This window comes from Aspergillus pseudoviridinutans, assembly GCF_018340605.1.
Source record: "Aspergillus pseudoviridinutans IFM 55266 DNA, scaffold_5, whole genome shotgun sequence".
NCBI classification, from domain to species: Eukaryota; Fungi; Ascomycota; class Eurotiomycetes; order Eurotiales; family Aspergillaceae; genus Aspergillus; species Aspergillus pseudoviridinutans.
Window position 1 is genome coordinate 3,902,786 of NW_025091285.1, and position 27,108 is coordinate 3,929,893.

The 27,108-nt window shown below is 48.8% G+C and overlaps 9 protein-coding genes across 9 annotated transcripts; 5 read left to right on the forward strand and 4 right to left on the reverse strand.

The window, feature by feature from the left end:
- Window positions 1–59: 59 nt before the first annotated feature.
- On the forward strand, window positions 60–1,144 carry Asppvi_008429 (FPP/GGPP synthase family protein; the record flags this gene model as incomplete). Its single annotated transcript, XM_043304298.1, has 2 exons — window positions 60–170; window positions 227–1,144. The coding sequence occupies 2 exons, from the start codon at window positions 60–62 to the stop codon at window positions 1,142–1,144; spliced, it is 1,029 nt and encodes a 342-aa protein (XP_043160233.1).
- Window positions 1,145–3,103: 1,959 nt separating this feature from the next.
- Window positions 3,104–5,438, forward strand: Asppvi_008430 (putative heat shock trehalose synthase; the record flags this gene model as incomplete). Its single annotated transcript, XM_043304299.1, has 6 exons — window positions 3,104–3,190; window positions 3,278–3,684; window positions 3,735–4,010; window positions 4,103–4,567; window positions 4,616–4,725; window positions 4,792–5,438. The coding sequence occupies 6 exons, from the start codon at window positions 3,104–3,106 to the stop codon at window positions 5,436–5,438; spliced, it is 1,992 nt and encodes a 663-aa protein (XP_043160234.1).
- A 1,441-nt stretch (window positions 5,439–6,879) lies between these two features.
- Asppvi_008431 (phosphoenolpyruvate synthase) lies at window positions 6,880–9,300 on the forward strand (the record flags this gene model as incomplete). The annotated part of the gene is made up of 1 exon (XM_043304300.1): window positions 6,880–9,300. The coding sequence occupies one exon, from the start codon at window positions 6,880–6,882 to the stop codon at window positions 9,298–9,300; it is 2,421 nt and encodes an 806-aa protein (XP_043160235.1).
- A 223-nt stretch (window positions 9,301–9,523) lies between these two features.
- On the reverse strand, window positions 9,524–10,504 carry Asppvi_008432 (lactate/malate dehydrogenase family protein; the record flags this gene model as incomplete). Its single annotated transcript, XM_043304301.1, has 2 exons — window positions 9,524–9,955; window positions 10,007–10,504. The coding sequence occupies 2 exons, from the start codon at window positions 10,502–10,504 to the stop codon at window positions 9,524–9,526; spliced, it is 930 nt and encodes a 309-aa protein (XP_043160236.1).
- Window positions 10,505–14,004: 3,500 nt separating this feature from the next.
- Asppvi_008433 (MFS transporter) lies at window positions 14,005–16,507 on the reverse strand (the record flags this gene model as incomplete). Its single annotated transcript, XM_043304302.1, has 4 exons — window positions 14,005–14,485; window positions 14,544–15,654; window positions 15,723–16,176; window positions 16,235–16,507. 4 exons carry the CDS (start codon window positions 16,505–16,507, stop codon window positions 14,005–14,007), a joined length of 2,319 nt encoding a protein of 772 aa, XP_043160237.1.
- A 1,273-nt stretch (window positions 16,508–17,780) lies between these two features.
- Asppvi_008434 (DUF3632 domain-containing protein) lies at window positions 17,781–18,872 on the reverse strand (the record flags this gene model as incomplete). The annotated part of the gene is made up of 1 exon (XM_043304303.1): window positions 17,781–18,872. The coding sequence occupies one exon, from the start codon at window positions 18,870–18,872 to the stop codon at window positions 17,781–17,783; it is 1,092 nt and encodes a 363-aa protein (XP_043160238.1).
- A 3,219-nt stretch (window positions 18,873–22,091) lies between these two features.
- Asppvi_008435 (uncharacterized protein) lies at window positions 22,092–22,555 on the reverse strand (the record flags this gene model as incomplete). The annotated part of the gene is made up of 2 exons (XM_043304304.1): window positions 22,092–22,441; window positions 22,507–22,555. The coding sequence occupies 2 exons, from the start codon at window positions 22,553–22,555 to the stop codon at window positions 22,092–22,094; spliced, it is 399 nt and encodes a 132-aa protein (XP_043160239.1).
- An 842-nt stretch (window positions 22,556–23,397) lies between these two features.
- Asppvi_008436 (carotenoid oxygenase family protein) lies at window positions 23,398–24,771 on the forward strand (the record flags this gene model as incomplete). Its single annotated transcript, XM_043304305.1, has 4 exons — window positions 23,398–23,499; window positions 23,534–23,849; window positions 23,936–24,360; window positions 24,406–24,771. The coding sequence occupies 4 exons, from the start codon at window positions 23,398–23,400 to the stop codon at window positions 24,769–24,771; spliced, it is 1,209 nt and encodes a 402-aa protein (XP_043160240.1).
- A 682-nt stretch (window positions 24,772–25,453) lies between these two features.
- Asppvi_008437 (uncharacterized protein) lies at window positions 25,454–27,070 on the forward strand (the record flags this gene model as incomplete). Its single annotated transcript, XM_043304306.1, has 1 exon — window positions 25,454–27,070. One exon carries the CDS (start codon window positions 25,454–25,456, stop codon window positions 27,068–27,070), a length of 1,617 nt encoding a protein of 538 aa, XP_043160241.1.
- Window positions 27,071–27,108: the final 38 nt, after the last annotated feature.

Genomic DNA, 27,108 nt, shown 5'->3' on the forward strand with positions numbered 1-27,108 from the left:
CGTTTCATATGTACATTAAATAGCAGATTCCCAGACGTCAAAGTCTCTCAATCGCGTCAATGGCCGACCGCCAAAAGTTTGAAGCAGTCCAGGAGTTGCTCTTTCTTGAGCTGAAAGAGGGCCTAATACAAAGGGGCACACCAGCAGCGCAAAGGGAACGAGTTGAGAAAGTAAGTCTAGGATTTGCTGATCGCTGTCGACCTTGGCACTGACTGCTATCTCGTAGTGTCTGAAGGAAAACACGGCGGGAGGGAAACTCATCCGGGGTCTGGCGGTCGTGAACACCGGCTTCAGCTTCCTCAAACGACCTCTAACCGAGGCCGAGCATGAGGAGTTGAGCATTCTTGGCTGGTGTACTGAGCTGTTCCAGGCAGCGTACCTTATCTGGGACGACATCATGGATAACTCAGAATACCGGAGAGGCAAGCCATGTTGGTATCGCGCAGGGGGCGTGGGACTCCTAGCAATTAATGATGCCTCGCTTCTTAAATCATGCATCTTCATTCTCTTACAGAGACATTTCCGCGATCATCCGGAGTATCTTGCTTTTATCGAACTCTTTAACGAGGCGGGGTTCCGGACAGAGCTCGGGCAGCTGTGTGACACGACCATAGGTTGCAACAGTATCGCCGGAGACATGTCGGCGGAACAGTACACCTTCATCGCCACCAACAAGACCGCATTCTACAGCTTTTACTTGCCCGTTGCCCTGGGACTGCATTACGTCCGAGGTGCCAGCAAAGAGAATCTAGAAGAAGCACAGAGCGTTCTCCTGCAGATCGGGGAGTACTTTCAGATACAAGATGACTACCTCGATGTCTTCGGGGATCCAAAGACAACAGGCAAGATCGGCACTGATATTCAAGATAATAAGTGCAGTTGGCTTGTCATTCAAGCGCTCCATTCGTGTACCGCCGATCAACGACAGATTTTGATTGACTCTTATGGCAAACGCGATCCGGTTCCTGAACGTAGAGTTCTACAGTTGTTTGACCAGATGCAAATCGAGAAGATGTACAGAGAATTTGAAGAGAGGAAGTTGGAAGAGCTATACAAGCAGATTAACGACATTGATCGGAGAGGCGGACTGCAAAGCAACATTTTTCTGTTCATTCTTGATGCAATTCGTCAACGGAACAAATAATGACCAAGTCAACGTTCTTTGTCATTTACCTAAGAAATATATATATATGATATATGTCGGGGCCAATCAGTACATCCATCCACTCTTGATGATATGCTGCAGAAAAGGAAGGTGGAATTTGGAAGCCGAACGCGGACCAACTCTAGCATAAGCAGGCCAACATTGCCAGTGTTCAGCCAAGCAGTATGTCTCAGGCAGGCATAGACGCGAATATTACTTAGTGCTCCTGCTGCTCATCAACATTCGAGGGAGGGTCTCCCAAATAGGACTATGGGATTCTGCTTGCTGTAACAAGGATGCCAGGGGACAGCTAGCTTCTAATATTTAGAAATATCGTCTAAAGGCGTTAATAAGGGATAATGAGAAGTGGCTATATCGTGCAGCCTCAGAAACCATAATATATTTTCACAGGGGTATAGCATAGATAAAATACACCCTAAAGGGTTGGAGTGAGAGAAGAGGGCCATGTATTAACTGAATACCTAGTAATAGTTGCCATGGGCTTGCAGCCTGGTGTGCGTCAGAAATTGTTCACCGTGATGCGGCAGAAAGAAGGTCAGCAGGTGTCGAACCATGAATTAATTTCAAAGTGTACGACACCCCATTTAATTATATACCATGCCTATATTCTGAGAAGACTGAGATACCACCACCACTACTATACTAATTTTCAACCCTCTCCAACCGCAAATACCAAACTACTTAAGGTAAAGGTTTAATTTTAAATAGCATCGACTTAAATTATATACCTGCCCTGATCACCCCTTAATATCTATAAATTTATGCTCATCATATGCGTAATATTAAGGAAGATTAGTAAATTTTAATTTATCATGAATCTCTTTATATAGTAATTTATTTTATTTTGTATATACTCCATACTATGCTTGCTATAGGAGAGTGTAAATATATATTTAGACTTATCAACCTTACCTATATTCTCTTCCCTTTACCTACACTCTGTATATTCATAATATTAAAATAACTTAGAATCTACTAATATTCTATTAATATCATGTATATAATAAGCATAAATCCATTGATATTAGGGGGTGATTAAGGTAGGTATATAATTTGAATTAATACTATTCAAAATCAAACCTTTACCTTAGTAATTAGTGCTCACAGTCAGAGAGGGTTAAAAATTAGGGTAGTGGTGATAATATGTAGAGAGGTAATCTAGTAACAGAACATGACTAGCACACAGTGAGGTTGAATGTGTATCAAAGTTAAGCCAGGTTTTGGCAAACCACAGTCCACTGACCTTTTTCTAACACATGCTGAGCTTATGTCCCTGCACTCTAAATTTAGTCATTGGTTCTCCTTGCTTAGATAATATATGGTTATCTTGCTCCCTATGCTGATCCTACCACTTGACCTTAGACCTTTGAGTGGCCGACCGTACACTCCTTCAGATTCATGATTCATCATGTCCTTTGTAACCTCTAATTCTCTAAGATGGAACGGATTACTGGGTCCCTTAGTATGCTTTTGGTGTTTTATTGTCTTTAATTTGACAGCTTCATCTTAATAATAAATGATCTCGAATATCAAGTAGACCAAAAGCACTGTGTGTAATCACAAGTGACATCCATATAAGCATAGAATTTGGGTTTTGTTTCACTTTTAAATGTTAAAAAGGCCGATGACCACATACCTTTCATTTAAATGAAGTGGCATGATTTCTCCACGACTCAACCATATGGTGAAGTATTGGCCAATGGGATGATCCCACCCAGAGAGCTTCTACCAATGACTGCCAACTTTGATGTCATACAAAGGTCTGGAGGTTGCAGCAACTTAAGAAACCCACAACTCATGGTGGGAGAACCTGGAGTCAAAATTGTACGCAGAGGATCGGCATTTAAAAGGAGAGAAGAACCACCAGCGAAAGCTTGATTTACTCTCTTAATTAAAGCCGAATCATCGCCTTGATATAGTTGTCATAGGGGGGCAATAATGGTCGACCTCAGGAAGCCTAAGAACCAGGACATTCCCGTCCAACCCTTACCTGGGGAAATTTCCTGGTCAGGGCAAACTCCAAGTGTAAGTAAGCTAGACTGCCTCGGTCTACGCTTTCATTTCATTCTTCCATTGAATGTAATCCGATGTGGCTCTAACAGATGTACCAAGTCTATCTGGGCAGGAGTTTCAGGGCATGTCGAAGAAGGCTCTCGATGTCGAATTGCGATTGTAATCCGTAATTTGACATACTTGCTGGACTGTATCAACATTGAGTTTGGAGAGCATGCTTCACGAGATCCGATTGAGCTCGGCCCGGAGATCATCTCTCAACTTCGGAACTACAGCGCCAAGCACAAGGAAAAATTCATAGGTGCTGGCTTGCCAGAGTCCCTTGTTCTGAAATGCCCAGGCCTTTGCTCACAGCTTTGGCTCAAGCTTGATATTGTGCCGTTGGTGCTGAGACACGAAGCTCGCGTGAGGACTGCACATGACCGGGGAGAGATGGCCACCTTCTGGGGCTGGGAAAGAAAAGCACTAGACGAGCAGGCAGATTCCATGGCGCGCAAGTGCATACGGTATCTGTTTGAGTTTGAGGACCATGAGGTCTATTGCTAACAGCTTTCAGATCGTTTGGAATTGGACATGTGATACACACCCAGATCAGTCATAACAATCTTGTGGAGGTTGATAACGATTTCCTGGCACGCCTTGCAGATAAGCAAGACTACGAGCGAACAGTTGGACCGAGGTCATGGGCTATTGCTCAGCAATATGCCCGGGACCTTACGGAAAAGCAAGTCAAAGTTGCATTTTTCAGTCTGACGTTTCATGGCCAACCCGATGTACATATGAGGCATGCCCTGGTGAGGTTTGCTCATTGTATGGGGGTCGACTTTAGGTGGTGAGTACAATGTTTCTTTTTCCCCAAAGTGGGACTTCGACTTCTAGTAATGTTTTCGAGTAAGAGGGTATTTGACATATTGCTTCTAACAGGTATGTCGCGAAGTCACGTCCAGGTATACACAATACTGCTCAGAAGATGAGGGACATCCTAGATGGGTTGGACAACTCCCTCAAGCATCTTTCCTTTGATGAGGAGTTAGAGATTCTAGAGTGGGTGTATGAGAATGCCAGACGATATTGGCTGCGCCACAATGGCCCCCTTCAGCCGAGGTCAAAGGGAGGTGTACATGTGGTGGTCATTGATAGTGCACCTTTACTCCCCTTGGCACTTTTGTCTAAGCAACAGGACCCCGGGAGACCGGTACTATATGAAAACCGTTTAATGTTCCAGAATGACATGGTTGTGGATCCTAGAAGTCCTTCTGCTAGGGTCTGGGACTTTGTGCAGAAGAGGGCATCAGATGTGGACCTACTGGTTTCTTCAGTACCAAAAGAATTGGCACCACAGGTATTACCCCAAAAGCGTGTGGGATATATTCCAGTTTCTGTTGACCAGTGAGTTGGCTTGACAGCATCTGACATGAACACGCTAATAATCTGTAGACTTGACGGCTTGAACAAGCATATGAGCCCGGAAGATATCGCCTTCTATGGGCAACAATTCAACTCCCTGTGCAGAACTCTCAAAGCACCAGTTATACAATATCCTGAAGGTAAAGGTTCCCCATCTCCTGTTGCAATCTGTCATTGCTCAGCTAACATTCCTATTTAATCTTTAGATCAATATATTCTACATCTTGCACAATTCAGGCCCATTGACGAGACTGTGATTATTCTGCAAGCATATCAAATGTTTTGCTGCCAGTGGATGAAGGAAAGCCCAACAGCCTCCATTCCAAAGTTACTTATATGCCGTCATGGCCCTCCTAAAGGCCGTGAGAGCTCACTCCTCTATGATGATGTCATGCGGCATATCAACAGCAAGATGCATGACATTTCACATCTGATCTGTGTCATAGAGCTCTGTGGCCCTGATCAATTGTGGAATGTCCTCATTTCAAACGCTAAAGTTGTCATACAATTGTCCATCCCCGAGGGAATTCCTGAATTTCTCCTGTGCACCACTCAGAAAAAGAAGCCTCTGATCACGATCAAGGATGCGAGTTCTTATTCATTTCTTGGGACCAACCCCACCACTTGGCTGGTGGACAAAGATGACTGCAACTCTATCTCACATCTCTTTCATCAGCTCAATGACCCTAAACTCTCGCGGCAGATGACATGGAATGGCCTTCCTGACCAATTTACCACTGTCGGGAATGCTATTACCTGGTTTTATATAGCATCAAAGGTATCAAAAGGTGAAGTTATTGACCCAGACGGCAGAGATATCCATCAGTTGGCTCAGGCAGCGGCAAGTCTGTGAATAAGCAGCGACTTTTTGCTTGTCCTTAGTATTGTTCCCAGTAAGTTATCATAAACCTGCAGGAACTTATTCAGTTTCCACGATGAAGATATCCTGTGCATTCAACCCGGTCATATTTAAGCCCTTCCAAGGTGGTACAATAACACTAGTTATTAATTACTGTCATGAAATTTAGGCTATTTTACCTCTATTTCACCTCTAATATGACTGCTTCAATTGCTTAGCTTACAGTATGCTTTAACGTCAACCTTCTGGCCTGGAAAAGCCTTACAGCTCAACTGCAGTCCATCAAAGATGAGCTCATATGACGGAAAACAACAGCTCGAGTTGAGACTCCATGTGTAGTTACGTTATTTTGCAAGCTGGTGTCCAGCCCCATGGAGTTTGAAGTGTGATCAGCATATCCCTTTCAATGATACTATCCAAGCTAAAAGGGATAAAAGAATTTGTATAACTAATATAGGGGGCTTCTTTAATAATACTGATGAATGCCTATTAAGACACCATGCTTAAAACCACTACTGGTAATTTTCCCCCCTACCTCCACCAAGAGATGACCAGTCTTAAATCTCTCACCTTTTTGTCGTCCTGCAGACTAACTCTTTTGCTACTTTGATGAGTATTATTAGACTAGGAGAGAATAGGAGAAGCTCAACCTAGCTGACTTTTGTAGCTATGCGCTGTTTGCTAACACGAGGATTAAGGATACAATTTTTTGCTCACTAGACAGAGATCCTGATGCAGACTAAAGTGTCTCATGATATCAACTGGGCAGTCCAAAATAAGGGGGTGGAGAAAGGCATGAAGTTGGAACATCTAATCCGTACATCACTGTAGTGAAAGTCAATGATGCCTTGGACAGTGGATCAGAGACCAGAGCCGAGGAATGTGTAGACCCATTCCAGCCCATGAGATGAATAGAACTTTTGACAGCTGCAACCCCGTTTTCTTTTGAAAACAAAACGGCCTGTGTGTCGTTGTTTTACAACAATAAAATATTAAACTTCAGATTCTACTACAGAGTAGAATTTCATAGACCCTTATGGACGAAATGCTTGGGGGCCCCACATGTAGTGTCATTGATCACTGGGATGTAGGGCAGAGATGCAGCCACGATGTTGAAAATCAACAATGGTAAATGATGGCGTCATGCGTATTTGGACTTACTTTTTATGATCAGGAGATCTAGTTACCATGTGATTCAGCTTGGGGATCGCCGTGACACCGGCCGAGTGCGGGATCTGTTCCATCCATGGAACCGTTGACCATTGGATTTTCCAGTCTTCTGGCCTTTCTATTATAGGATGACCATGTACGATTCGACTGGTGCATCTGGCCTATTTTACGGTCCAGGATCTGCAAATGAAGTTCTTGAATCACGCGGGAATTCGTATACACATAACCTTTCTATCTCGGATAGAGAACAAAGCTATAAGCAAGAATGGCAACAAGCAAACAAAATAACGATGTTCTGGTTCGTGACTTTGAGGAAATCCGACTCCATGATGGTGCCGTTGTCGGAGGTAAGAACGCCTCGCTGGGTGAGATGATCAAAACCCTTGAGACAAAGGGAATCGCAGTGCCTCCTGGCTTTGCCACAACGGCTCAAGCATACTGGGTCTACGTGGACGCCAATGGGATTCGGGACACGATGGCTGGGCTGATTGCGGACTGGGAAGCCGGAAAGACAAGCCTAGCCGAGACAGGCAAGGCAATGCGCCGGCTGTTTCTTCGTGGAAGCTGGCCAGAAGATGCCGCCAGTCGCATCCGGGACGCCTATCGCGCCCTAGCGACCCGAGTAGGCGTCACCGAACCGAGCGTAGCAGTACGCTCAAGCGCTACTGCTGAGGACTTACCGGACGCCAGCTTCGCCGGTCAGCTCGAATCGTACCTCAATGTGACAGGGGAAAGGGCAGTGCTAGATGCTTGCCGGCGGTGCTACGCCTCACTCTTCACCGACCGCGCCATCAGCTACCGTCAGACCAAGGGCTTTGACCAGATGGGCATCGCGCTGTCCGTCGGCGTGCAGCAGATGGTGCGGTCGGACGCCGGCGGGTCCGGCGTCATGTTCTCTATCGACACAGAAAGCGGCTTCGACCGGGTTGTGCTTATCAATGCCGCGTGGGGTCTTGGCGAAAATGTCGTTCAGGGCGCGGTCAACCCAGACGAGTACCAGATCTTCAAGCCTCTGCTGGGCAATGCCCGGCTGCGGCCCATCGTAAGCAAGAAGCGAGGGGAGAAGGAAATCAAGATGATCTACAGTGACGACCCGCGACAGCCGACGCATAATGTGCCAACGTCCAAGGCTGAGCGCGCCGCTTTCGTTCTCAGCGATCCAGAGATCCTCCAGCTCGCACGCTGGGCGTGTACCATTGAGAGCCATTATGCTAGGCCGATGGACATGGAATGGGCCAAGGATGGGGTCACGGGCCGGCTGTACATCGTGCAGGCAAGGCCAGAAACAGTGCATTCGCGCCGAGGCGATGCAACAGCCCGCCTCCATACGTACCAGGTTGGCCGCGGCAAGGGCAGGGTGCTGGCCACGGGCCTCTCTATCGGAGAAGCGGCGGTCGCTGGCCGCGTCTGCCTCATCGAATCGGCCCGGGACCAGGACCGGTTCGTCGACGGGTCTATTCTGGTGACTCCGACCACGGACCCGGACTGGGTGCCCATCATGAAGCGGGCGGCCGCGATCGTCACGGACCATGGCGGCCGCACCTCGCACGCGGCGATTGTCAGCCGCGAGCTGGGCCTTCCGGCGGTCGTGGGCACGGGCAATGCTACTTACGTGCTGCACACGAGGCAGGAGATCACCGTCTCCTGCGCTGAGGGGGACACGGGCCTGGTTTACGAGGGTCGCGCGGAGATCACCACCCAGACCGTGGATCTGACGGGCTTGCCGCCAGTGAAGACCCAAGTGATGATCAACCTGGCCAACCCGGCGGCCGCTTACCGTTGGTGGCGGCTGCCCGCGGACGGGATCGGATTGGCGCGCATGGAGTTCGTCGTCAGTAACGCGATCAGGGTGCACCCAATGGCACTGGTCCACTTCGACCGGTTGCAGGATGCAGAGGCCAAAGCCGAGATTGCGCGGCTGACGACGGGGTACGAGCGCGACCGCTGTGACTATTTTGTGGACCAGTTGGCGCAAGGATTCGCGGCTCTCTGTGCCTCCGTCTACCCCCGTCCCGCCATCCTCCGGATGAGCGACTTCAAGACCAATGAGTATGCTGGGCTCATTGGCGGCGCCGAATTCGAGCCACAGGAGGATAACCCAATGATTGGCTTTCGCGGCGCGTCTCGCTACTACTCGCCGCGGTACCGCGAGGGCTTCGCGCTCGAATGCCGGGCCATTAAGCGACTGCGCGACGAAATGGGCTTTACCAACGCCATCGTGATGATCCCCTTCTGTCGCACGGTGGACGAGGCGCACAAGGTATTGGACGTGCTGGCAGACAATGGGCTGCGGCGCGGAGATCACGGCCTCCAGGTGTATGTGATGTGCGAGATCCCCAGCAATGTCATCCTGGCCGCGGAGTTCGCGGACTGCTTTGACGGGTTCTCCATCGGCTCCAACGACTTGACGCAGCTTACTCTTGGGGTCGACCGCGACTCGGCGGAGCTGGCGGACATCTTCAACGAACAAGATGAGGCTGTCAAGTGGATGATTGCACAGGTGATCGCGGTGGCACGTCAGAAAGGCTGCAAGATCGGGATCTGTGGCCAGGCACCGAGTGACCACCCCCAGTTCGCTCAGTTCCTGTCAGACCGGGGAATCGATTCGATTTCGGTCAGTCCGGACAGTTTCGTGGCTGTCAAGCGGCATCTGATTAGAAGCGAGCGGGGCATTCCCAATCGTTGAGTGCGTTTCTGAGAGTAGCCCTGATAGTCTAGCACCCCTGTAATCTAAAAGCTGTCTTAAGTTTATACTTTGTATTGTGTCAAGATTGTCAACTACGCGTCATGAACCCGCCTTGGATACTATTACACTGATCGATCAGGGCAAAAGATAGACAAAAGCAAAGCCCGGCATAGACAATAGATAATAGATAATCATCGCTTCGCTGAACCAGGCGAAAGACGAGTCACTCGTTCACATGCTCAATTATCTCGTTCAAGGCTTCGGCTGACTTGGCAATTCCACCCCGCTCCTCCTCACTAACAGGAATGCAAATCGTCCTGATAACTCCCTTTCGTCCCAGGACCACTGGCAAACTGAAACAACAGCCGAACTCCTCTTGAAGATGGCTGATGGGAAGGATATCTCGCTGGTCACAGAGGATGGATGAACATATCTTGGAGATGATAGCGCCGATGCCAAGGGGCATCGCCCCCTTGGCTTTGATGATGGCCTGGGAGATCTGCTTGCACTCATTGGTGATCTGGACAGGATCAAACGTATCCGGCGGCACGGCGGAGGCTAGTGGCAGACCACCCACAGTGGCGGTCGACCAGGCCACGACCTGCTCGAGACCCTGCACACCAAGAACATGGATGTCAATGGCGTCCGCGGCGACCTATCATCACAACCGTCAGTCAGGTCACGTTCGGGATCAATCCTCACGCACTCCAGCTTTGTTGGCCAAGAGCCCACGCAGCCGAACCGAGTCAAGAAGGGTACCGGACCCCAAGACTTGCGAGGGGGGCAGACCGGAGAGCTGCTGTGCGAGGGTGGTCAGCAGATCTACGGGATTCGACACAACCAGGAGGATGGCATCGGATCGGAAGGGGCGCATCGCTTGGACCACGCTCCGGACGATCCCTAGGTTGCGATACATATGTTGCACGCTGGTTTCGCCGACAGAGAACTTAGACCCCGCGGTGATGAGAACAATGTCACACTGCCCAGCATCATGATATGTCCCTGCTCGGACGCGCGTTTCAACGCGTCCGCTCACTCGGCTGACGTCAGAGAGTTCCTGGACTTGGGCATTTCGGAGCTCAGATTTGATATCGACCAGGATCAGCTCGCGCACGACCGAGTTCATGATCAGCGCGTTCGCGGCCGCGGCGCCAACCTGGCCCACACCAACAATGCCAATGCGAGGTCCAGTGCTGGAGAGCATGATGACTAATATGGTAGTAAATGTAAATGTACAGATTGTATATGTAGCAGTAGATAGAAATGGAGGAGCGTGTGCTTCAGACGTTTTTTGCGGCGAGCGCGTTAATTCATGGCCTTTGACTATGCTGCCATCTGGTTAAATACGCCAGTATGTGAGGCTTAACTTTTTAAGGCTATGGCGCTAGCTGGAAACTCCAGCTCCCAGATGCTGATCGGATCCGGTGCTGTGGGGAATGACGTTTAGATCGAGACCCACTGGTGATTATGACCTAACCCGAAGACATCATGCCACGCCGAACATATTCCATATTCTGATTCCATTCAATTGACATATGCTTGTTAATACATGAGCTCATACTGGATGATAATACATATAAATGTCTCTCATGACTGTCTGCTGATCCAGTATAGACAAGCTAGGTTCAACCATATCCTGAAAGATCAGACGTTTCATGTTCCGGATAGATTCAGACTGAGATTTATATACAGAGACCAGTAATCTGCTGAGATCACAAAGGCTAGTTATAGTTGCTAGTGTGTACGGTATGTTCTGGAAACTGGGTGTTGCCACTTACTCTCATTGATTGTTTCTAAGATCCTAATTGCCAAGCTTGACAAGGTTATGCTTGTCCAAAGCCAGAAATATTCTGGACTACCCCTGCCGGTGAAAATATTGTATGGTATTGTACCGAAAGTTGCTTAGAACAGTAGCTGGTTGTATATTCTTTGTATTATACACCGACACCAGGTTAATCCCACTTTGTGTCCCTGGAGATTGGTTACAACTGACGTCAAAGCACTACACAAAAAGGTAGACAGTCCCAAAGCATGCAAATGAATTAAACTGCTTCCTTGCGGCGGAGGGCTATGCCTGTGCAAATGGTGTTGCTGCTTGCGTCGTGACCTACAATGTAGGCGCCTTCTCTGCCTTCAACGGTACGGGCAGTGCGTATGCAGAGTATCTGCCGCTCATCCTAATCAGCGGATCCCTGAATACCAATGATGCGGCACAGTTTCATCAGTTACCCATACCCTCAGAACGAGTGATTTCGCCTATCAGCTCCAGATGGCGGAGAAAATTACCTGCTGCGCTGTCGCAGTGGGGAAAGCGCAGGACGCTCTGTATTTGATTGACTACGCCATCCGGGCTGCCCTGATCAGTAAAAAGCCGGCATATATCGAAATTCCGACGGACCTCTCAGGCGCTCCATGTGCACGACCTGGTCCTATCCTATCAGTGCAGTTGTTGATCCCATCCAGAGTGACAATGCCTCTTTGCTAGCAGTAATTAACTGTTCTGCGGAATACCTGTCCGGGAAGGAAAAACTGATCATACTCGTCGGTCCTAAAGTGCGCAGAGCTGCTGCCGAGACTCAATCACTGCGTCTCGCCGAAATAATCGGTTGTGTGGTTGTCGTGCAGCCAGCAGCCAAAGGATCTTTCCTAGAGGATCACCTCCAGTATGTAGGGATCTTCTAAGGCCAGGTGAGCACACTCACTGCAGATTCCATTCCTAACTGGACGGATGCAATTGTGTGCATGGGCGTCGCCTTCACTGATTACTGTACAGTTGGTTAGATAGCATTGCCCAATAATCCTCTCATGATCCCGGGGTCAGACCATATCTTCTTCCCTGGAGCCATGTTTGGGCGGGTTCATCTAAGGGACTTTCTGTCTGGGCTAGAAAAGACAGTCCACAGGAATGAAACAACATTGACTGAGTACAATTGCATTTGCCCTAATCCCCTACTGATCGAAGCCAGGAACGGCTTATCAGTCTCTTCAAGAATGTGTTGGCTATCAAGGTTATTATTACTACGGCGTCGATTGCTTGTGCTGGGGAGACGGCTGGCCTTTTGGTATGGTTCCGGCTGTCCGTTCTTAAACAGGAAGAATGAGGGTTAGCTGACGATATCGGTCTTCGCTGTGTGTGCAAGCGGTTGAGCAACATGGCAGTCTGCCCTGCAAGGCCTGGATTTGATTGCTTCCCTGGTTCTCCGGTTTCATGTGATGGAGGACTGCTGTTTGCGACCCAGGGCTGCTGCATCGACTGCTGTGTAATTCATGGAGAAATTCCAGGAGACTTTGGTTATCGCTGTACGCGAAGATTTTGAAAGTTCCAAGCCCGCGCCCTGTGCCATCTGCAGCATCACCAAGCCACGCGACAGGTCCGCAATGCCTTGAAACATGATGACCGGGACGCGTTGCTAGCGGACATCGACCGGCTAAAAACCAGAGCCGAGGAGTTCGCTTCACAGATGCGCGGGATGGAGCTCAAACAACGGCTGGAGGAGCTTCACTCTAAGTTGCAAGCCCAGCAGCTGTAGCAAATCACCTCTGAACGGGACGGAAAGATCAAGGGGCTTTTTAAGAAGCTTTACACCTGTCCGTGCCGCGACCGCTAGACCGAAACAATAAGCGTGTGCCCGTCACCTGCGAATGGTTCAACAGCCATGAGCGGTTTCGCCGCTGGGAGGCCACCACCTCTTCCGCTGGTACCCTGTGGGTGTCGGCCGATCCGGGTTGTGGGAAATCCGTCTTGACTAGATACCTGGTGGATGAGGTTCTGCCCCATACCTAGAGGATAGGGTGCTATTTCTTCTTTAAGGATGATTTCGCGAATCAGAAGCTCGCGGTGAATGCATTGTGCGCTATTTTACAGCAACTGTTTATGGCACAGCAACATCTCCTATTAGAGAATTTTTAGTACCGCAGTCCAGGAGCCGACACACTTTAGTCGTTCGCAGTCGCTGAAATGGAAGGATTCCTTATCCCCTGCCGAATCGCACTGTGTGCTGGCACACATATGCATAGCATGCCTGAGCCACGACGCCACGAGAGAGCCCTCTCTGTTTTCCTGGACTATGCTGCTGAGTGGTGGCCACTACGTCTGCGCAGCAGTGGTGTATCGAGCGACCATCCATTGACCAGACTTGGGTTCCTCCACTGTCGGGCCGACTCCAGGCCGTGAGAAATAAGGATTGAAAATGGTCGAATTTTTCGATTTTTTAGAGTGTCTGGATACTTTTGACCTCAGTTTTAGGAGGTGCCGGATTAATCCGCAAATCCCATGTTTATTCTGCTTGGTTTTTATTTGCCAAGTTCGGTTATTCAATTTTAGACTAAACTATAGGGCACAGAATCTAACTAATCGGATAATACGCATGCCCTCCAATCTTAAAATTTAGACATTTAAATTCTGTGGGAATGAGGCTTGTAATAATAACACCACCCCTAGGATAACATTAATGTTGGAAATGCAATATGTTGATTACATTATGGTGAAGGTCAGCCATGGTTAACTTTTATCAATAATTCGGAGACCCTAGATCGATAGACGATACTTGCTACTACGCTGTATTGATTTACTTAGAAAATGCTTTTTCTTTGTTTTCCCGTTTACATTAAATAGGATTACCAAGGAGGAAGATGGCTAGTATTATTAAATTCCCAGCGCGCAGATGTACTATACTGCTTCATCACGGCCTTACATTCCCTTAATCATCCCCTGTCGAAGCTATGGGTGGCGGTAGCAGCCTGTTTCTGAGCAGCCGGAACGAAGTTTAGATAGCAGGAAAAGAGCGAGCCAGCGGAGAAAAGCGCGACCTCAATGCAGAAACCATATCGGTATCCGTGTGAAACAGATATGATATTTTGAATGGATGGGAACAGCGCGCCGCCAGTGGCTGCCGTAGTCAAAATTGCTGCTGCACTCTTCGTATGTCGCCCCATGCCGTGGATACCGATCACAAAGGTAATAGGGAAAATGCCAGCGCTGAAAAATGAAAGGACGATAGCCATCACGATGCCTGAGTAGCCTTCTATCATCATGGTGAGGACAGAGAAAACAATAGCGCACAGGTACAGGATCAGCAGAACCTGGCGCGGCTTGACGAAGCATAGTCCCAGTGCCGTTACAAAACAACCTGCGGCAACTGCGGAATATCTGATAGCGGTAAAGCCGTAGACTGGCGGATGAGGGCTGCGGAGAGGTTAGCTCGGGAACAGATGGGCCTTTAGTGGCGCGAGGAGAGGCTTACTATGGTACGTTGAATATAACGAGGGACTTGAAATTTGTATGAGAGGCTTCCTGACTACCAATGGTGCAGAATTGCGCCAGGAATGCTAGGACCAAAGTTATCCAAGCGACATGCACCCCACACACGAACGGCGCGATGTCTTGTTGACATTGCTCAGCAAGTTCACTAAGCTCTTCGTCAGACACCTCTGGAAGCGGCAGGAGACTGCACATAACCACCAGCACCAGTGGCACTATCGCGAGGACAAGAAAGATCCACTGAACAGTGACCAATGTTGATGCACTGGTTGTATGCTTGAAGAGCACCTGCTGAGCAAATATAGGTGATACTGCCCAACCGACAGCTTGGATACCTCGGGCGATGCTCAGTCGCATTCCGCCTCGACCCTGTGGACCACAGAGTGCAACGAAGAGATCCACAGACGTTTCCAAAACGGAGATTCCCAGCCCAGCAACAAAGCTAGCAATGAAGAGCGCTGGGAGTGAGACCAGCACCGTAGCCGGCCAAAATAACAGCATTCCGCACCCAAAGATCCAGAGGCCCGCGACGACGGTGATTTTGAAGCCCCATCTTTGCAAACTAGGTTTCGCTACGAGAATGGGCCCGAAGAGATAGGCTCCGAAAAAAGTCGCGTGCAAGGCAAAGCTCACATCTTGGCTACGATGGCTAGCTTGCGAAAATTCCCAGTAGTATGTAAGAATGATGCCATAAGCAAACCCCCACAGCAAGAAAATGGTGAAGATCGCGGCAAGTGGCATCATGGATTCTCGTCCACTCATGGCTAGAATGTTCTTCGACCCGGCTATTCGGACAAATTCTGGGGGTGGACTGACTGGGCCCCCTCCAGACGTCGATAGGAAAGTTTGCTGACGAGACATTTGGTCCATAGAGGAAAGGGGTATAGCTGGGGTGCTTTCCCTTGGGCTCGGCGGAGCAGCATCTTCCGACGAGGCGAATGGCTCATGCTCCGTTCGTTGACTGGAAAGACTGGAAGAGTAGAGAAGCCGCGGAAGGAGACGACCGATGAGAGGTTTTAACATCGGTACGCAGCCACACATGATCCCTAGGCTCAGTTCAAGAGCTGACCATAAAAAGACATATGCATCATAATCTATGGCAAAGTGGTCAGCGGGTGCCGGGACCAAATAGGAAAAGTAAGCGAAGTGAAGCAAAGCCTACAGGACAGATCGTGGACACTAGGCGGTTGGGGTTTGGTCACCCGTTGGATAGCTTTCTGTAAGAGAAACTCCGTGCGCAGGACACTGATCACAATAACAAACACGCCCGTTCCGAAGGTGAGCAGCAGAATAACCTTCTGCCTTCGCGGGAGTCGTACGCGCCATAGGACCGGCATTGGAAGAGAAACAATAGCAACATCAGTGATGATATCAATGGTAGCCGTGGAAATATAGAGGGCGACAATGTCGATACAGTATGTTCCAGGAGGCGTTGTAATCTGAAAGGAAGCAGAGAGAGGACGACAAGGGAAAAGGTTGACCAATGTCAGAGCAAACCCCGCCAGTAGGACTACCCAGAGAGTGATGTAGGTGGCAAGACGGAAGATGAACTCCTCTTTTACCAGCACCAGGTAGAATAGGAGGATCGATATCTTGATGGCCGCCAGAGCGGGATACTATATTGGCATTGTTGGATAAAGTAGAAAGGCCCTCCTGAGATGACTCACAACATACATAGAGCACACCAAAAACGTACTCGGCCCGAGCCAGTGGATCCCTCCAGCTTTCAAGGACGCCTTCACGTAGTCCGAGGCCTTTCGTCGTGGCATAGATATTGGCAGCTGAGAGGCCAGAGACAAGGACCCAGCCGATCAGCATCGCATAGTCTGACACGGTTACCCGATGAACGATGTAGATGCGAGATATGAATCGCGCAGCCACAAAAACAGTGGCAAGAGCAAGGAAAATTGTATTGACGATAACATCTGCCTCGCCGAACTGGTTCATATTTTTGCCCTGTCCCTTTCTCTTTTTTTCCTCCCTTTTTAGCGCTATATTCTACTCTCCATGCATCGGGAAATTCCCCCTGGTGGGGTACATAGGGCGTTGGACTAATATTATACAACAGCTTCAGATGATTCCGAAGTAACTGGAAGTAACGGGAGGGGACGAGGGGTTGCTCATTAAATTTGGAATGCCGAACCTCTAAAAACGTCAGGTCAGACCATGTTTATTACGCAAGAGCTGTTTGCCTCTCCAAAGGCCAATCTGGGTCGCTGTCTGCTGGGACCGGAACCATGGAACTGTTCTGAGGCACAGATCAGATGCTTAGCGGGGATTTTGACTTTGTGGTCTTTAGCTACAAAATTGTTAAGGGCGGCGGCGGACCGGATTGCCGCCATACGCAGCCAACGCCGATAGATCACGTGATACGCTGTAGATATCTCCGCGGATTGCTGAGTATTCCACAACTCAGCGATTAGTTCTCCCTGCTTAGGCAATATACGGTTATCTTGCTCCCTTCACGCCGACCTTACAGTAGTTTTAGCCTACTCTGGGCCTTCAATCCGGAAATATGGTAGCCTCGTGGACACATCAGTGGCAGGAGGGGAGAACCCTTCAGTCACTCCTCCGCATGGGTGGAAACCTTATCCCGTTTGGGGATCGACATGTGACGCAACCCCAATAAATCCATCTCCATTATGCTCACCGTTATGGCGTCTTCTAACTTATGCCGGAAAAATCCCAAAATTGTACTGCTATAGATAAGGTTCCGTCCCCCCGTCCAGTAAGGCAGTTTAAGCTCGCATTGGTGTCTGTCCCAGAGAAGCTCAAATGCATGACAGAAGTGTCCTAGAAGTTAAAGGCTTACAATGCTAATAGGAAGAAAATGAATTGTATTCTGTCAACTTTAGAAGACTATTCATGAAGGCCACCGGTTCTTTTAAGCATCAGCTTCCTTCTTGGTCTACCATCAGGATTCCTTCGTTTTGCGAGCTGTATCGGAGATATTAAACCGCCTTCTAACATCATCTGCTAACACTGTGCTGGAGAGGGGAAGTAATGCCCTGAATAATTATAGTGGCTCCTCGGATTTTTATATCTTGTTCATGATGATTACAGGATTCCCACTCACCGGACTAAAGCTGACCATAGAAACCATTGCAACAATTGAGAGAAAAGAAGACGTAGTACCGCATTTATTGTGCTTCGAGGTAAGATATCAAGCTTGCGAATATTATCATCCTTTTGTCATCTGCTTTGGGTGTTCGCGTCTCCACTATGCATTCTCCTCAGTCTCCTTGCCATCTTCTTCCTGGTTTTGCCACCACTCGATGTTCCACCTCTCGATGAGGTATTTGATGCTGAACTCCTTCTTGTCTGGAATTAACTCTTCTGCTGCCTCAAACCTTTTAAACGTTAGAGGATCTCTTTGCTCAAGTCCGTTCGTCATATTGTTTAGCATCAACGAGATTTGCTGCGCCATGAGCTTCTCGCCAGCTTGCTTGGCTTCTTGATTTATGTCTTCCAGTCGCTTCAGCCAGAACATCCATCTCCAGTGACTGAATCCTGAAGGCGACTTCTTGCCTAGCTCTGACTCAACAAAAGTGGCGCCACCTCGCCCAGTATCACCAGAGCAGTTATTCCACGACTCAGCTGAGAGCCAGATTATCTTGTACTGTGCTTCTTGTATCCAAGCGTATACCGCCGGCAGCAAGTCAGCAACAGTGAGGTCTTGCATTCTGCGGTCGGGATTGGCGTCACCAGGGTCGTTGAAGCTCCCAAGAGGCCGCGCGGTCTCTAGGGCATCGCGGAACACCAGCAGAGCGATCTGGAAAAGCCCGTCATTGCATAGGCCTGCCGATGCAAGCTTGGCCAGAAAACGGGCAAAGTTGCAGCGCTGGCTCGCAGTCATTGTTGCGCAGTCATTAAGCCAGTAGTCCGTCATATCTGAGACAAGAAAAGGCAAATCTTCCCAGACTACGCCGGTCGGTGTCTTGGCGATTTCAATTTCCTGGTGGTTCTGCTTTCTAGGTCTCTTCAAAGCACCTCTCGCGCGGAAACGGACGATGTCAAGGACCAAACGATCGTGTTCGGCACTTTCGTGAGAGAGGTACCTGCCGCCATGGTAACAGCAATACCAGAAATCATGTATGGTGGTCTCGAATATCTCCATTGGATAACCATACTTGCAGTATCTCATACTTAGATACCACACTTTGTTATACATTGATTCCCGGATACCGTTAAAGTCACTCCGACGGACTGCCTCCTGGATTGACTCTCGATACATAGGGGAACCCTTTAATTCTTGGGCGAGAAGTTCCGGGCTAGGTGGCCCGTCTGGGTAAAGATCTCCTGAGTCCTGCATTTTGAAAGAGAAGTGGGAAGTGAGAGGCCGTTGTCTTTAGAAGGCTTGTTTCTGTGAATCAGATTGAAAGAGTGTAGAATAGGTTGCATGTAGAGGGCGACGATTGGTTTATATAGACAATGAATGAATCCTACTATTGCTCATCAACGCACAGCATAGGTCCGTTTTGATCAATCCGTCTTCGTCTCTGGTCGAGATATTCGGCCGGTATGTTAGGCAGCAGCATTGACTAGGGTAAGGGATCTAATGCGTGCCTATTATAGTCTATAGGCAGTATTCCCTCCTAATACTAGGGTATTTATCCCCTGCTCGGAACAATGCTACCTACTACGGAGCAATATATAGTATTTTGGAAATAGTGAAAGACACCACAGCGTTATAAAAATCTCAATCGTGAGTGGTATGTTGAATGCTCTCCTCATGCTCTTAGTATAAAAAATGACTACATCAGCTCATTTCCTCCAGAGGCAGCCTATTGTCATCAGACAGCTCCCTAGTTGCAGTAGCACTCTCTTTTAAAGCTGTCCCAATGACATTTCGCGCCGTCATGTGTGCACTAGAGACGTCAGACAGAGCTTCTATTATTTTTAGGTCACGGATAAGTTACCATTTTGAAATGGCACTTGCACAAACCGACGCCTTTATTTTGTGTCGTATACCTGCATTCATTTTTGCTTTTGGTACATTCCTAGGAGCGTATAATTAGAAAAATACAGCTCCGTATCAGACATAGCAGGAGTCATCACTCACCCCACCATATTCAATTTCAACACCATTATCACTCTTCTTATCTAGACCGCTTGACGCAAGAAGATCGGGGTTCAGAGGGCTGGCTGCCACTCCCAGAGCAACGAAGAGGGCAAATCCCAAAGAAGCAAGAGAAATGGTCTTCATTATGGAATAACGCGGGGGTTTGCTAGTGAATGAGTAGGAAAATGAGAGGTCTTGGAAGATGATTGATGCTTCAAAGCTGGGCTATGGACCAGCTTTTATAGACAAGACTACGACGGTTCACGCGAGACATACTGAGGCTGGATAAAATGGTGAGTCTCTAGAAGCTCTGTGAAATAGTTACTTATTGCCTCAACGGTTGAAGTACATAGTAATTTGCAGGGGTCGGTCCAAAACCATTTTTTCAATATAACCCCTGGAGTAGCGCGCCAATTAGGACTGTGTCAACAAGTTGTGAGTATGAAATGGTGCCATACATACATACAGAGCATGAGCTTAGAGCTGTGCCACGGCTATACAGCACTTAGAAGTGAGCCTGGGCTAAGCTGATAACATCCCTGCTAGTACTGTTATATGTTACATCTAATCTTACAGCCATAAGCGGGGTATGAGGCTTTAATCCCGTATTACTGTGAACCGAGTAAAACCATAGTATGTGCCAAGGGATCAGGTCAGCACATTTATATGGTTTATGTACTTTATTCCTAACGTTGAATCTGTTCATGGGCAGCTATAAGTTTAAGGCATGTAACAGCTGCAAATACCTCTCTCAAATTTCTCCTTGCCAGGCTGCTGCCCTGTTTGTGCTATCTGAGTAACTGGAGTAGATAGTTCCTCAGGCAAAACTAAACCATATGATGTTCTGCTAATTCCATCTAAACGCCGTATTAAATGCTGTAGCCTGTAGTGGTTATTCTGGGAGATTATAATGAAACTAACAGGGGATAAGCTGACACGTGAAGGTACATAAAAATTATATGAGATGTTTAATTTGGCGGTTTATTATCTATATCAGGAACAACATCATTAGTGTAAACCATGACAGCGTCTAACTGCAAGGGTAAGCAAGACTCTAAATTAACAAGGCATGTAAAGGCACATGAAAAAACCGTCTCTTTCCGTCTAATGAATTAGGCAGGTCTACGACCTCCATGAGCTGCAGTCGGGAATTTGCCTTAGATTAATTCCTATCCCTGCTGCCTATGCGGACGAATTGATGCAGCACCGTCAGTCTGCATTTTTCGCTTCTTTTCCAGGCCCAAAAAAAGCACCATAGAGTCCAAAGGTCGGAAGTGTTATCAGTCCTATCACCCCCTTCAGGCAGGTTGGATCTTGCGGCTGACATGTTCTGAGACTTCTAACTCCTATACTTCGAAAGGCTGCCCTTTCTTACTCCACAACACCAGTAAACTAGAGATCATGAGCTACTTCCACACTTATGAAAGTACTTTGCCAGAATCCCTTTAAGGATGCAGCCCTTACAACAATCATCAGCAGTGGAGACATCAAAAAAGCCCTCTTTAAGCAAGATAAAGGATAGTTGGTTTGTTCAGCTGCATGTTCTACAGGCGATCTAACGTCCACTGCTGTAGTAATCAGAATTCGAACTACAGTAACTACTACTCGAACAGCAGGTCCCAAAAGTTGATCTAGCCCATGTATATCCCTTTGTTCAGCCGCAGGTACTATCAGGATGCATGTCCTACATGGGTTTTGGCATCCTGCAGCGCAGTATGCAGACGTTGAACCGCAATACCCGCCCGACAAGCAGCATGTGCCAAATGTGGAGCTGGTACAGACCATACTTGCTGTGCTGCCGCAAGGAGCGTTGGTGCTGACAGGTAATGTTCACAATGTGGATGATGAGCTCGTGCTGCTGCTGGTGGAGGAAGGAGTAGTAGAGGAGGAAGCTCCAGAGCCTTTAATTCTAATGCAGGTAGTAACTGGGCCAAAGTCCACTGCAATATGTGCTGACAGTGGGTTCCAGGCATAGAAATCATTTAATGAGATGCTATGGGTGTTCGTAATAACCCAGCATCCATTACTAGTTTGAACGTCATAGAAATTATTGCAGGTGGAGACCGTGCCCAACTAGATAGGTGTTGGGGTTACAATACCTGTGGAGGACGATGTCGTTGGCGAGGAGATGGTGTTGGTGGTGGTGGTGGTTGTTGCATTGCTAGTGGCTACAGAGCCATTAGCACTTATTAAGTAGCAATAATACGTGCCCAGGATGAAGCTAGAGCAGTCAGACCTGACTGACGGCTTGAGCCTGTAGATTGTAGTGAGATCCATCCTTAACTATATAATATGTTGAAATGCTTCAATGTGCACACTGCTCGCCAGACCTTCTTGGACAAGGGAGACACTCTCTCCTATAACAATCCATTGTGACTGTTTGAAGAAGAGGATTTTAAATGCCTTCAGGATGCAAAACATGTCGTGGAGCTGATGTGGAGGGATCATTGCACAGTCAAGTCAGTGGTATTAACAATTAAACTGATCGATGGGCTTTCGCCAATCGCTAATGTGAGTGATGAGCGACCAGTCGTCCTGATCAATGTACATGGCGGGGATGTTGCCACGGACATTCGCAGTGACCAGCCTATTAAAGATAGAAACCAGAGCATTGTGCTCGAACAGCGTTTTCTTGGGGCCAGGGGGACTCTTTTGTGACCTTTTGTCATTGGCTGTTATGGCTTTGGCTCCAGGCTCTAGCAGCCAGTATGGCTCTGATAGCTGGGGGATCTTCACATAGGACAGTGCGTCTTCGAACCCGCCGGCTGCGGATAATCTCTTGATTAACTGGACCACCTGCGCAGGTTCTTGTCTGGACGCTATAGACCCCTGGGTTAGCGTGTTGTTGCGCTAAAGCCGAGATCTCGAAAGCATCTGGATGTACTGGATGAAATCTTGCCGTGTAGCAAGGACTTGGCATTGCTGTCGGACATGTTTTGAATGTAGTGAAGTTGTAGATACTGCTGGATTGCATTGGCTGCCTGTTTCTTCGCGACGCTGGACTTACCTTGAATGAACCGTATTGTAGGGAAGTGTATCTCCTATATCAATTTACCCATTAGAATTTGGTTGGTTCACTGGGTTGGGTTGTATTTGCTAGGCCCAATCAGATGCTCTCTATAATTAAGATAATCAGCAATTAACAGGCAGTACCTTTTTTTTAGCGTTCTATCCTCATACTTAGTTGAGGAGTGATGGTTCCGACATTCCTGCTGATCCACACTAAATTCCCGAAKATTAACTTCGATGTTGGCATATATTTGGATCATATAACCCTGGAACATAGCATTGAGCTTTATCAGAGCAAGCAATTTACGTTTGCATCGCTACTGCCCTTGATTAAGGTTATTTATGGGTCCAAGAAAGACTATTCTAGATCAGCCCTACAACGCCGGATTAGGAAATTGCAGGATCTGTTCGTTTGCTCAATCTTGCATCACTCGTCTAGAACCCATCAACATAAGAACTCGGTTTGTTCGTGTTCCTCTCTGTCACCTCCTGGGATTAATCATTGACGCAGACAGTATCCAAAAGCTGATAGCTCGTAATCATAATTGATGGCCAGTTTGAAAGAATCAGCATCGGGCTCCGATGTGCTTAAAGTCAAAGAGAACAGTTGCGTTTGATCTCTCAGGATCGGACCTTCCCTGTCGCTTCGAAGGAGAAGTCGCAGACATGATTGTCCGAGGCGAAATTCCCAAAGAGATCGATGGTACCTTTTATTGTGTGATGGTGGATCCATTTGTGTCACCGAATCCAGGAGTCGTTCCTCTCGATGGCGACGGGCAGCATCTCCGCGTTTCGCTTCCATTTTGGACGAGTCGACATGAAAATGCGGTATATCGAGACCGAGCGCTACAGGCTGGAACGAAACGCTGTTTGGTCTCTACTGGAACCCCTTTACCCATCAGCCCTGTGTTCGCGGAGCGATCGACTCCGCAGCCAATACCAACCTGGTATACTGGGCAGGTCACTTGCTCGCACTGAAAGAGATAGCGCTACCCTACGCGGTCGATCCAGACACTCTTGCAACGCTCAAGTACGATCCCTTTGGGTCCCAGGTCTGCTCCAGAACCTTCACTGCTTATCCAAAAATCGACCCCTTCACCAATGAGCTTGTTGTGTATGGCTATGAAGCAACAGGCCTTGCTAGCCTGGATGTGGTCACCTACACGCTTGATTCCAATGGGACCAAAGTCGAGGAAGAGTGGCTTAAGGCGCCGTGGAGTACATTCATCCATGATTGTGCTCTCACTGCAAACTGGCTGGTTTTAGTTATGTGGCCGTTTGAAGCCAGCCTTGCTCGCATGCAGGCCGGTGGGCACCACTGGGCGTGGAACTACAGGCGCCCCGGCAGCCTTCATCGTTGTGCCTCGGCGGAAAAGCACGAAGCGCCCTTCTATTTGGGACGCAGATGAAAAATGTCGGGTTTATCAATGGCAAAACTGCATGCCTCTTCGCACAGCCGGAGCCTGGGAGGCGGAGGAGGACGGTGGCATTAAAATTTGGGTTGAAAGTTCCCGCGTCCTTGGGAATGCCTTTCCATTTTTTCCCGCCCGATGATGGCCGCACACCAGCTACAGACGCGAAGTGCGATTTCGTTCGCTGGGAACTGGATCTCAATGCCCCTTCCCGCTCTTCCGTACCGGATCCGCGGGTGATCCTCGATCTCCCATGCAAGTTCCCTCGCATCGATGAGCGTTCCTTGACCAAACAATACAACATTGTGTTCCTCGATGTGACCATCCCGGAAACTACATTGGGAGGGCTGACAGTATAGCAGAATCTGAACGGGTTGGCAATGCATGATCACAGGAGTGGGGAAACCAGAATTTTCTGTCCTGGAGATAACTGTGCCGCACAAGAACCAGTCTTTATTCCAAGAAGCGAGGACGCTCCGGAAGGGGATGGATGGGTCCTCGCGATGGTGGAGCAAAAGGCTGCTAACAGATGCGATGTCGTTGTCCTCGACACAGCCCAATTTGAAAAGCCAATTGCAGTTGTGCAGCTACCGTTCCACGTCAAAGCACAAGTACATGGAAACTGGGTGGACTCCACTCGGCGAAAAGGCACTCAAGAGCAAGGCCTTGTGCACGAACCGGATGAGAAGCCCATTAGTGGGAGGGGAGCCTTGGCGCCTGTTATTTAGGTTACAGACTGTTTGTACAATCCTTTCTTGCCGTTGTGAAAACTTTTGCTTTGTTGACTATGTGACAGACAATTTGATATCCTTACTAGGTATTAATCCTGAAATTAGTGCAGTGCGTGCGACTGTAGGGAGGGGGCGGGAGTGGTGAGAGGTAATCATTGTAAAAAACAAAAGTTCCTTCTGTACAAATAGTCCGCCGTACATTCATAGCATCTTAGAGGCCTAGAACTTCGTGCTCCAAGACAATCACCCAATGGATTACCCCGTCGGGGCCCCGCAACCATCGATCAGAGACAAACTTTCCGGCGGGGTTCAATTAGAGGACGAAATAGGCAAAGAAGAAAACCAGGGCAAGGCTAATTGCCAATCAGCTGGTCGTTTTATTTTACCCCAGCTTTTGATCTCCGCTCTAGCCTACCACGTTCCGCAAGTGAGGTGTAGGGGGTCCCGATCTCAAGCATGCCCTGGAGGATACAAGTGTGAGACTATTTCGCCCCCTGACATTGTCCCCTCCGCTCTGAAAGTACATAAACAAGAAAGAAACTGACCGACACTGGTCTGCTCTCGACTCGCCTGACCTGACATCTTGCAAGAGGTTGGCTATCGGTCATACTTCCACCTTCTTTCTTTACTTCCAACCGCCTTACCCTGTCGGGAGTCTCCTCGAGGACGGCGATCCGATATGAGCTTCAGAGATGACAAGGAAGCCGACGCTGTGGCCCACGTGGAGGATGGGCCCACCGAAGAGCCTGTCAAATCCAACGAGCTTGCGAAACAGGCAGCTCAAGAGGAGCACCAATTGACTCTCGCCCGCGCCCTGCGCAAGCATCCCAAGGCCGTCATGTGGTCGATTCTACTGTCGACCTCGATCATTATGGAAGGCTACGACATCGTCCTCATGTCCTCTTTCTTTGCCCAGCCGGCTTTCTCCCGACGTTACGGCGAATACATTCCCAGCAGCAACAGCTACCAGATTTCCGCGTCCTGGCAGAATGGCCTCAGCAACGCCGTTTCTGTGGGTACCATTATCGGCGCCTTCGCTAATGGATATTTCACCCATTGCCTGGGCTACCGCAAGGTGTTACTGGCCAGTCTGGCAGCTATCACTGCCTTTATATTCATTCCCTTCTTTGCACCAAACCTGCCCGTTCTTCTGGTCGGCGAATTCCTCTGCGGTATTCCATGGGGTGTCTTCGCAACCATGGCGCCTGCATATGCCTCGGAGATTTGCCCCATGGCCCTTCGTGGCTACCTCACCGTATATGTGAACCTTTGCTGGGCCATTGGCCAGCTTATTTCCGCTGGAGTGCAGTCTGCGTTCTCTGGGAACGACACACAATGGGGATATCGCCTGCCCTTTGCCATACAGTGGGTATGGCCTCTTCCACTCTTCTTGGTCTTGTTCTTTGCGCCAGAGTCACCCTGGTATTTCGTCAGACAAGGTGATTATGTCTCCGCTGAAAGAAGCATGGCCCGTCTCGGTTACTCCAACGCGAGTGGCGAAGTCACACGAGCTATAGCGATGATGATCCACACCGACGAGCTGGAGAAGCAGATCGACCAAGGTACAAGCTTCTGGGATTGCTTCAGAGGGATTGATCGACGCCGAACCGAAATCGTGTGCATGGTATTTGCTGCTCAGCCTTTCTGTGGCTCCGCCATGGGTGGCACTCCGACGTATTTCTTCGTTCAAGCCAGTCTGCCGACTTCGATCTCATTCAAAATGTCAGTGGGTGGGCTCGGCCTAGCCTCCGTCGGAACGATCATCTCCTGGTATCTCTTGCATACATTTGGCCGCCGTACTCTGTACCTCTGGGGCCTGGGCCTTCTGACAATAGTCTTGATGGTGGTTGGCTTCGTGTCAGTAGGGGCTGGGAATTCCGTGGGTGGGAACTACGCCCAAGCAACGATGATGCTTATCTGGCTTCTCGTCTACTATCTCACCGTAGGACCCATCTGCTACGCGATCATCAGTGAAACCTCTTCCACCCGGCTCCGAAGCAAGTCTGTTTGCCTGTCTCGAATTACCTACTACATCGCACAGATTATCTGCAACGTCGTCAATCCTTACATGCTCAACCCCACAGCAGGAAACTGGAAAGGGAAGACCGGTTTCTTCTGGGCCGGCTGCGCCTTTTTGTTTTTCATTTGGACGTACTTCCGCCTGCCCGAGACGAAGGGCAAGACATTTGAAGAGTTGGATATCCTATTTGCGAGGAAGATCTCAGCTCGAAAGTTCGCCAAGTATCGCGTGGATGCCTACACAGAGGGGGATCAGGCTCTTTCAAAGGAGGAATAAGAGGGTTCTGGCCAAGAGGTCTGCTAGGGTAATAGGTT